General features: G+C 49.6%; 1 protein-coding gene across 1 annotated transcript; it reads right to left on the bottom strand.

Annotated features, from left to right (window-relative positions):
- Nucleotides 1-2,900: 2,900 nt before the first annotated feature.
- MSX2 (msh homeobox 2) lies at nt 2,901-9,168 on the bottom strand. Its single transcript, XM_065849274.2, has 2 exons — nt 8,696-9,168; nt 2,901-5,066 (listed from the first exon to the last, which is right to left on the bottom strand). Exons 1-2 carry the CDS (start codon nt 9,048-9,050, stop codon nt 4,642-4,644), a joined length of 780 nt encoding a protein of 259 aa, XP_065705346.1. The 5' UTR covers nt 9,051-9,168; the 3' UTR covers nt 2,901-4,641.
- Between the last annotated feature and the right edge of the window lie 1,728 nt (nt 9,169-10,896).

Genomic DNA, 10,896 nt, shown 5'->3' with positions numbered 1-10,896 from the left:
CCCTTCTCCTGCCGTGAGTTACACGCTCACCCCCAAAAATCCCGCAAAGCCCCAGGTGTGCGGGAATCGCGCGTTCGGGTGTCGATGGCGTCTGTGTGACTAGACGCACGGACACTGTGTAGAAACCTGTGATGTACAGCTCCCTCCTATAGAGATGTGTGTGCTCGCATGCACACGCGCGCACCCGTGTCGTCTGTGACTGCGGGTAAACCCCCATGTGAGGGGATGTCCGCGCCCAACACACCATCGAAGCTCCGGGAGCGGGATGATGTCGCACGGCTCCACTTGCCACCCGATCTGCCCAGCCTGGGGGGTGGCTGTCCCCCCCGGCCGGGACCCGCGGAGCAGGTGTCCGCTCCTGCGCGGAGCCTCCCCCGCTACCAGGAGCCGATGCCGGGAGCCAGTGCCCAGGCGGGAGCAGCTCCATCCCCGACGGTACTGCCCTTGAGGCCGGACAAGGCTCCGGGGTCCTCCGGGTCGCCTCCGGGGCCGCCCCGCCGAGCAGGGTGCGCGCTGCCCCGGCTTCGCAGCGGGGATCCCGGCGGAGATCAAACCCCGGCGCTTTCAGGCACGCCGGCTCGACAGCCGCGCCGCAGCCAGCGAGTTTTTTCTCTTTCCCCATAAAATGCAGGAATTCCGGGGTTTGACAAGGCAACGTGACAACATGAAATGCAGGCTCCGAGCGCCCGTGGCGTTAGGTAATGAACGCTTGGCCGTAGCGAGTCAGAAAGCCCATTCCTAACTGTTTATGTCAACAAATCCATACCTCGTGAATTAGGGTCCCGAGAGAGCCGCGCTGTGCCCTGCTGGCCTGAGCCGCCGTTCAGCAAGTCGGGATTTTAAGGATCGGGATAATTTATCGCGTTGTTTTAAATGTTTATTATTTATTGCTCTAATTATTTTTCACTTTCTATTGGGAATTTAAAATATATAGATGTACCTGGAACAGATGCCAACTCCTTTCAGTCTCACTCAACTTCTAATCATCGCATCTGCTTTGTGTCAGAAAATACTTTGGGAACAATTTAACTTTGCATTAAAATAACTAATTAAAGCCACACCTCCACAGCCTCTTGCGAAAGTGGAGGAGGAATTTCACTAAGTGCATCGCTTTTAATGGTAGCATTCTGATTTCCCTGCCTTGATGTAATTTATTCAGTTACAGATCTGCCTGCGGGGCAGCTCCCATTAGGCCGATGATGAAGTCTCATGAGTAAAGCTTGACACCTACCTCCTAATAAAATATAATACTCAATTAACTCGGCCTTTCTGAAGGCTTTAATTGGAACAAGTTAATAATGGGCGCAGGGTGAATTGTCATGCCATCCGCAGGCTCGGGGAAGGTGTCACGGATCCGTCCTCCTTTCCCATAGCACAGGTTGTAACCGAGATTTGGAAGCTTTTCCTTCAACACCCTTGTGTTCTGCAATAAATCTGTATCCATTTAAGGATCTATCATAACACACACAAAGCTCCCGCGCTCAAAGAATTTCCAGCGAAAAGATTTAGCTGTAATCCCTGACACAGCTGATTTATACTGAAGGTTAAAAAATACCGCTGGTTTATTTATAACCAGCCCAGCCCAGCTAAGAAAGCACTCGGGACAATCGACCAGGGAAGGACAGGGACGAGAAAACCTTCACCCTGCCCTGGAGTTAGTGGGATAACACTTCAGAAAGAGAGAGCCCGAGAAAGAAGGGGTTGTCTCCAGTTTTTATGCAGCAGTAAATGCTAATTTGAAAAGTCTGCGTGGAGATTAGATTCCCCCAGCTTCTTTTTCCCCCTCCAGTTGCGAAGCGGGAAGGTTAAAAGGGTTTTTTTTTTCCACAATCGGGAGGTTGGTAGAACAGGGCAGGATCCGCCATGTGCGGAGCTCCCCGAGCCGCTAACCCGACCCGCAGCCCCCTCCTCACAGCCCAGCTCGGGAGATGTTTTCACCTCCCTGCCCTGTTCCCTCTGGCCCAGCCGCGGCCCGATCCGTCGGGGCCGCACTGAGACCGGCGGGGGTTTGCGGGGGGGAACGGGCGCCCCCCTGGGCTCTGCCCGCCGGCGTGTGCGGGGAGCGCCATCGGCCCTCGGTGGAGCCCGGAGAAGGGGATCGCATCGCCCAGCTGCTTCAGCAGAGGCAAATCCACCTCTTTCTCCAGCTGTGATTCCAGAGGTCACTCAATCTGAATAAGCCTCCCACAACAAAATACACTTCGGGCCAGCGTGGGACTTTCGATGTGAGACAGTAAAATATTAGCCCTGACCTCCCGAGTACCGCTCTTATCTGAGCAAACCCGAGCCCTCTTCGCCAGGAAGGTCAGGGGCGGGTGGTCCAGCACCTGCTCTCCGGGGAGCACATGGGTGCGTCCCTTGAGGGAAACTGCCCCGAAAACTGTGGGATAGGCTGACAGCGCATGGGAGCCCTGAAATGCAACGGTACTGGAGTTTTGCAGGGTCCCTGCCAGGTTTTACCTGTGCAAAATTACCCCCAACTACTGCGGAGGTCGCGACTATTCTCCCATTAAATTAAGCGCAGATTTGAGGTCAGTGGGAAGGCGGGTCGGAGGGAGAGTCCTGAGCAAAAGAGAAAAGCACACGAGCTGAGAAAAGTGATGGAAACATCACCAGTATGATGTTGTAAAGAACAGAGGCGCCTAAAAGCCGTTGTTAAAAACAAGGAAACCTCATAAAAGGTTTGGCTTTCGACTTTGAATTGTTGACTTGCAATTCACCTTCATGTGCTGTAAATTTGGCTTTCATTCAGATTCAGAAAGGGGAAATAATCATAAAGGCAACCCAAATGCTTCTTTGAACTTGACCCAGCGGTGCAAAACACACACAGAGAGAAGTTACTTTTTAAAGAACTCCAAACACAGACCCACACGCAATTAAACATGTTTTTTCTTTTTTAAAATTTAATTTGAAATAAGAGATAAGAAATAATAAATCTTCAATAAAATATATAAAATTGTACAAGGCATCCCTTTCAAAGGGACTTTCCTATAATGGAAGATTAGGGACGAGGGGAAGGGAGAGGGGAAGTTCACTTGCAGTGGGTCCCAGGCGGCGACAGTGCCTGGGTCAAAACAACCAAAAACCAGCAAAAACTCGTGGCTTTTTTCTTTCTTTTTTTCTTTTCCTTTCCCTTGTTTGTTTCCTTTTTTTCTTCCACAACAACACGCTAAGAAAACAAATCCAGGATAAGCTCTGCCTTCAGTGCTCCACAGGCTTTGGAGTAACTTTCTCACAACGTTTAGCAAGAATAATACACATAATACAATAGTTACAAGGAGAAGCCTGGGGAAGGTCCTGCCGGTGCGTGGGGAGTTCCCGCAGGGACAGACAGGTTACACAGTCTCTTGGCATCCCACCATCCTACTAGTAGAGTTGTTTGTGATACCTGGATCTCTCTTAAGAAGGGCTTAAAGTATGAGTCACGTTGGCATCCTTAGCAAGGGAAGGAGAGGAAGACTTGGAGCGTTCTTCTGTTTAATACAGACTGTTGCAAATACTAATAAAAAACCCCAAACAACTCCCAGAAGTGTTCAACAATCCTTTGCTCACCACCACTCTGGAAACAACCCACATCTTCTTTCCCCGGAAAGCTTCCTTCCCTCTCTTCTGGTTTTCGAATAACATTGCAGAGCCAAGATTACCTGGCTGTAGCCAAAAATTTCGGAGTATGCCAACAGGAAGAGATAAAGACCCAGACTGCCTAATAACCCTCCCTTGCACTTTACCTCCCCTCACAGTGCTTTACAAATGCTGAAGCTATTTATACAGACAAAGACATTACAGGAGCCAATGGTGGATGAAGTTGTTGCTCTATATTTAGGGCCCCTGATGCTCACCTTGTTGCAAACGTCTGTCAAGGTACGGGGTGCAAAAATTTTCCCTACCCCCAGAAATGCAGGAACTTGCTGGTTCCAAACATTGCTCTGACTCTACTGGGTCTCGTTTCTATTTACATGGTGTCTTTAGCTAAGGGCTCTGTTTTCTTATTAAAAAAACCAAAACAAACCAAAACAACAGAAAACAAAACAAAACAAAAGACAAACAAATAAAAAGATGACAAAAACAACAAAACAAACAGGAAAAAACAAACCAAAACTAACAAAAAAACCAAAACAAATCAAGCCTTTATTAGATCTTTTCATTTCCCACCCCCCAGACCCCGTAATTAAGCGATGACACTTGAGAGTGTGGGTTTAGGGCATGCACCCCTCTTACTTTAAATATGCGTTGGCCCCATCAAGAAGACACCAGAAAATCTCTGCCTCCCTAAATGAAATTGCTTTTTCACCTATTCCTTTTTATTCTGGTTTTATGTGCACTGTACAAAAAAACTTACATTTGCTCAAATGCTTTTTTTTTTTTCCTGTTTATGTTTTTTTTTTTCTTTCTTTCTTTGTTTTTTACACATTTTTTTTTTCTTTGAGGATCAGACTCTGAGCGCTCAGAGTGTCTCAAAAGACACCCAACCCGTAGCATACAGGATGCCTTGCTTTGCTAACGCAAACTCCTGTACGCTCAGGGTGGCGGATAGAAGTGTGCAGAAAGAATGGCCACTATTGGCTGGGGTCCTGCCTTCTCAGGGCCGGACATGATCCACCAGGAAGTCTGTCTCACTGTCGCTTCGTCTTTTTGATCTTCTTAGGACAAGTGGTACATGCTATATCCAACAGGAGTAGCATAGAGTCCAACAGGTGGGATGGGGAGCACAGGTCTGTGAAAAGGGTAGGATGTTCCATACAGTGAGGCAGCCTGGATGGGAGAGTTGATGGGGAAAGGGAGGCTGAACCCGGACGGCAACATGGGCTTCGCTGCCATTTTGAGCTTCTCTAGCTCAGCCTCCTGCAGTCTCTTGGCCTTAGCCCTCCGATTCTGGAACCAGATTTTGACCTGGGTCTCTGTGAGGTTGAGGGAGCTGGAGAACTCGGCTCTCTCGGCGATGGAGAGATACTGCTTCTGGCGGAACTTGCGCTCCAGAGCCAGCAGCTGGGAAGTGGTGAACGGGGTTCGGGGTTTCCTATTCGTCTTGTGCTTCCTCAGGGTGCAGGCAGTGGGGCTCAGGTGTCCTGCAAGGAAGGGAAAGGCCGGTTATCACAAAAGCAGGGAGACCTGGGTGCTCTGGAGAGATGTGCTGCTGCTGAGGGCTGGGGCAAGGAGTGGGGGGATCTGAAGGAAAAGTCCCAACAGGTGATACCCTCGAAACCGCGGATCTCTTTGCAAGTGGCTCTGGAAATCTCTTCCTGGCCAAAGTTATGTTCACAGGACTTCAGCAGATGTCCTGGAAAGTGGAATTTATGCTCAGTGATTTCAGAAGGGCAGCTTGTAGGCAAACAGAGCACGAAGGATTCACAGCGACACACACAGCACATCACTTTGGGATTCACATCACAGGGGTCTAGAGCACACAGAACAGCTGTATTGGGAGCTGCAGAACTGGAGCAGTAATTCCAATAAAGCACAGGACAAACACATATGCAAAAGCGGGACATTCACGAAAGGACAGTGGTGCAAGAGACAAACCCCACGCCAGGATTTCTTCACCAAGACTAACAAGTCCACACTATTTTTTTTTCTGACAGCTCGAAAAGTAGGTCTGATATTTTTCTGTGGTTTAGAGAGCTGGTTGTTTTTCTTGCTATTGTTTCTTCAAGAGAAAGTTTTCCCTCTGCTTACTAACTTTCCAAGGACTATTTTATGTTTTCCAGCGCGTATCAAAAAAAAAGAAGAAAGCAGAACACTCCTTTGGCAACATTTAGCTTATATGACATTTGCCAATTAAAACAACAAATAAACTACCCCATAGCTGCAGCATCTGTAGTCAATACAAGTCAGTCAGGAGATCTTCTACCTTTCGTGCTCGCTTTATAATCTTAACCAGGTCAAGCACATTTGCCTGCGATGGCACATTGCTTACTTGTCTCAGGATTCACTTTGGATTTCACTAATAATTTTGCAATCTAAAGAATAATTTAAAAAGCATACAGCTGACTTAAAAAGCTTGATATTTGGCTGTGTTTCAGATCACTCCCGGGCCACAGGACAAACAACCCTGTCTCCCCAGCTTGATACAGAAAATGACAGACAGACTCCTCTTAAGCAGCTGCTAAATTCTGTACATGCTGTAGTGTCTGGTTCAAACGCCTGTCACTGTTTGCAGGTCGTGTGTTCTGAACCCTTTTAATTTTCTTCTTTTATTTTTTAAAATAACCTGGACCACGAAGCCGTTTAAGTGAATACCATGCAGTTAAAAAAGTGCCACGAGGAAAGTGTTCAAAAGCTTAGAAAGGGGAAGGAGAAAACAGCTACAGCTGAGAAAATCAAATGTATCTTCTTACTCTTCTACTAGATGCTGAACGCGATAAACAAATCCCCCTTAGAAACCAACTTGTCAAATAACGTCTTAGGATCACACGGGGGCATTGTAATAATTAAGGTGCTCACCGTGGCACTTGGTTCACTCCTAAAAACTACAGTAAATTCACAGTACGCTAAATCGGTACCAAATTCACGACCGGTCACTCCGTCATTCTACTCTCTCTTTTTAAGCGCAGCCTATTTCTGTTTTCGAGGTGATGTTCCCCAAAGAGCCAGCTAAAAGGGGGTTCTTTCCAGGAGGGGTGGTCTACAAGGGCTCCGGGGATCTCTCCCCAGCGCCTTCCCCGGCTTTCAAGTCAGCCCGACACGTCCCGACTTTTGCTACGCACAGGGCAAACCGCAAAAACGTGCTTTTAAGTTCAATCCCGGACAGATATTTTCCCCGAAATACACCTAAACGTACACGGCCTTCTTCCCTCACCATCCCCCGAGTGACTGAGAAACTCTGATAAGGAGCGGGAACTGTCGCCACCGCAGACGCTGCAATTGCGTTTATCCCGCGCCAACCCCCGAACACTCGCCGCAGTGATTTGTTTCGCTGGTTTTGGGGTTTATTTCTGTTTATTCTCCCTTTTCTGGCCAGTGTCGGGCAAAAGTCATCACTTGAAGACACGGTTCCCTCTCTGCGTTGCTCAAAATCTAACTTTACAGCTTTTTCCCCAGTTCGCTCCACCCGTAATATTCATAATAATAAACCGAATAGCTGCTGCTTATGTCAAAACCCTCCCCGGACAGACGGGCTACTTGCCGGAGAACCGGTCATTGCCTCTTGCTGTGACACCGGCTCTGAGGGGTCCGAGAGCCGGGGAGGTGGGAAATCAGAAAGATGATGGAGGCCGAAGGTCCTTCCCTTCCCTGACCATCACTTTTCGCCCCAAAACCTGCTGAAATCGCTGGACTCGAACTCCCTAGCTACTGAAATCCTTTTCAAAGCTACTGTGCAGATCTTACGAACCGCCGATTTTAATAGAAAAAAAAAAAAAGAAAGAATTTCGAATAATAATAATAATAATACTAAAAATACCGTGAGAAAATTGGGCCTTGTCTAAGTCTGGGCTTTAGGGCAGTTTTAGAGAAGGGCGTCAGGTAGGAACACACACTTCATGCTTTTCCAGCATACTTGAGAATACGTGAAAATCACAAACTGGAGCTAAATTACATGGACAGACTACTTCTCCTCTCCTGGGCCCTCTTCCAGCAAGTTAGAAATCAAATTAATTCGGGGTTATCGCAAAGGAAAGGAAACGGCTGAAAGCCAAATCGAAATGACGGTCCCAAATAAAAGAGGAGCTGTAATAATGCTAAACTTCCTTCTTGCATTATTAGATTGCAGGAGCAAATTCTGCGAGGCTGCTCAGCTCAATAGTTCGCATCCGTAAAGTCATTAATTTAAATAAAGCAGAGCATTTAATTTATACCAGGTAAGTCAGAGACGTGTGGAGGAGACAGGATCGATCTGCTAATGCAGGTATACAGCCACCAAGGCTCTCGGCAATGGGAAGGCAGAGTTTACCACTTAGGTTTTTCACCTTTTCTTGAAGGTATTTTGAGGATTTTAATTTATTAAAAACAGTTTTTGGGTTTTTTTAAGGGATCTCACCGAAAGCGAAATGCAGCTCAGCGCAGACACAACAGTGCGGCTCGAACAGTAAAAAGGTTTAAGAAGTGACCTGTCACCTCCGATCGCGTGTCCCTGTGGCGGTGGGGAGGGGGTCGGGAGACATCGCAGGGGGCTAAAGAGGTCAGGTCCGGTTCGAGAAACTTTGACAAGCACCGAGGCAGGAGAGACCGCGGCGGAAATCAGAGCGCAGAAAGCGCGCAAGGGTGGAAGGGACAATTCCTGAGTATTTGAGACCGAAAAGATTGCTTTGGAACATTTGGTGTAAGGGAGAAGGGAACAGGGAGAATCTCCAGTTCTTGTTGTAACGGGATAAATGTACGATCTGGCAGCCGGTGAGCCGAGCGAGCAAAGGGACCTAGTCCGTGGTAGCTCCTGATTTTTCTATGGTTTTAAAAGCATTACATGTTTATACACACACATGTTGTCATATATGTAAATATATAACTCCATAAATGTATATAAAAATATATATGAACAGATATGTAACAACCATATAAAAATCACACACGCGCAGACATAAATACATATATAACGTATTATATATGTATACATCCAGCGTGCTTCTGAACTTTTCGGCCCCAGGGGAGCCGCGCAGCTCGGTGACCGGCGCTCGGAGCCCGGGCCGGAGCGCTGCCCGCCCGCCCTCGCTCCCCGGCCGCCGCGCAGCCCCGCGCAGCCCCCGCTTCCCCGGCCACTCACTTGGCGGAGGGGAATATCTCCCGGCCTCTTGGATCCAGGACGTGCCGTCCTCCGAGTTCTCCGATTTGACCGAAGCGGTGTCGAAGGTTTTTGTAAGAGCCCCGGGCGGGCTGTGCGCGTCCCGGGAGCCGTGGCCCGGCAGCAGCAGGTTCCTGGAGGTGCCCACGGCCGCCCCGTCGGCGCTGCCCCCCGCCGCGGCCAGCGGCAGTTCTTTGGGGGGTTTCTTGTCGGACATGAGGGCTTCCACGCTGAACGGCAAGCTGGACACCTTGACTTTGTGGTGCTCCTCAGCGCCGGCCGCCGGGCCCTCCTCGTCGGAGGAGAAAACCTCCTTCGCCTTGGAAGGAGAAGCCATCGCGGGTGCGGAGCGAGGCAGGAGCGGGGCCGCCCGGGGAGCTGCGCTGCGCCTCTGCCCGGCCCTGCGCGGGGACTGCGCGAGTGAGGCGCTGCGGGGCCGCCCCCCTTTTTCCCCCTCTGGGGGCTCCCCGGCTCTTTCCTCCTTTGGGAAGTGGAGTAAACGCCCCGTGGGCCAATCACGGCCCGCGCTGGGGCCTGACGTCGAGGGGTGACTCACCCCATTGGCTCGGGAGCGGGAGGGAGGGGAGAAACCTCGGTTTTTTTTTTCGGGGCTGGTTTTGTTTGGGGTGCTCCCCCTCCCCCCGTCCCCTCCGAAATGAATTAGGAGTTAATGACACGGGCAGCCAGCGGAGCTGTGCTATTAAGGAGCCGTCCAGGGCTATAATCATACCAAAGCAAGAAAAAAAAAAGCCGCCGGGATAATTAGGGCTGATGATTAGGCGAAGAGGAAACTTTAGAAGATCGCGGCTCTGCCTCCTCTCTTGCCGCCGGCCCGGCTCCTCCCGGCACCCCTGGCTCCCCCAGCCGCGCCCCCGCCGCCCCGTCGGGTACAGGCGCGCCCCCGCCCCGCCAGCCCTCCCTGACCGGGATCTGCTTGATCCCCGGCTTGGTCTCCGAGAAACGAGGCGCTTTTCCACAGGGTTGCAGGGTGCGGGATGCTGGACCCTCCCTCAGCGAAACGGCCCGGCAGGGAAACGCGGGTGTCTGTTCCCCGTCGCTTATTTTTCATTCGAAAAGGGGGGTTTGTTTGCGTTTCCTCGGCAGCGCGACCCAAGTCGGGCAAAACCATTCTGCAAAGGTTAGATCTGTAATTATTATTATTTTTTTTTTTCCAGCGTCAGTTACACACGTGACGAACAGATGAGCTTTAATAAATTAGGGACGCTCAACCCTTAATTAAGAGGCATATCAAACCAGTACTATGAAAGCGATTCTCTCACTTTTTGACTTCCTACCAGTGGTATGAATAAAGACTATCCTTTAAAAAGCATTTCTAATTACTGTGTGGATAAAAGCAAATAGATATTGTTCTTTTCGTAATTATTTTAATCTTATACCAGGTGTTATTTCATGCTTGCCCACAACTTTCGCTCTTTTTTTTTAACATCCAGGAAACGCAGAGTCTGGGAGTCATTTTGTTGTTGTTTATAACCAAGGCTCCAAAAAACCTAAAATACTCTGGGTAGGACACAATACCTCTGCCCAGGGCCGGGGCTGTGTGGTGCAGCTCCTTGCCACATGCCCTGACTTCAGGGGCATCTTGGCCAGAGCTGCAGGCTTTGTCTTGGGGGGCTGCAGGACCCTGCTGCCTGTGTGGTTTTGGTTAAATGCCTTCCACAAAATGTGCAGGATTTCACTATCTCTTCTTGTGCTTGTTTTGGACTCTCTTACTTTCCACATAGCAGTCTTGGAAGTCCCCAGTCCTTATAACACAAATCATGACTTCCCACTCCCTCCACAACCTAGGTGGTTATACCTTTTCCTAGAGGGCAATTCGGGAGCTGATTCTGGGAGAGGAACTGGTTTGGTGTGGATTTTCTTTGGGCCGTGCTCCTCTGCCCAGTCTAGGCCGGAGAGCACCTCAAGGATGGGACTGTATTGAGTGTGCTGTGCTGGGCCCAGAGGTCCCTCCAACACCTTACAGCCTTGGTCATCCAACCCCCTCGGTCAGCCAACAACTACCTGAACAACCCCAGCCCTGATAGCATTTCACCTGGTGCCACGGATCACAAATTGGGACAGGGGCATGTGATTGCACTGTGGGAAGGCATGTGGGAGGACATGTACCAGAAGCCATGTTACAAAACCCACTCATCAGTGGGGCTAATAGTAGGAGTTGCACA

This window comes from Patagioenas fasciata, chromosome 14, assembly GCF_037038585.1.
Source record: "Patagioenas fasciata isolate bPatFas1 chromosome 14, bPatFas1.hap1, whole genome shotgun sequence".
Taxonomy (NCBI): domain Eukaryota; kingdom Metazoa; phylum Chordata; class Aves; order Columbiformes; family Columbidae; genus Patagioenas; species Patagioenas fasciata.
The sequence above is the reverse complement of the archived record's forward strand: the minus strand, read 5'-3'. Positions and strand labels throughout refer to the sequence as shown.

Bases quoted from the DNA above. Each gene is read 5' to 3' on its own strand.
- MSX2 (XM_065849274.2), bottom strand. From the start codon at position 9,050: ATGGCTTCTCCTTCCAAGGCGAAGGAGGTTTTCTCCTCCGACGAGGAG. The intron at 5,067-8,695 runs GTGAGTGGCCGG...CCTTCCTTGCAG, and splicing joins GAGATATTCCCCTCCGCCAA to GACACCTGAGCCCCACTGCC.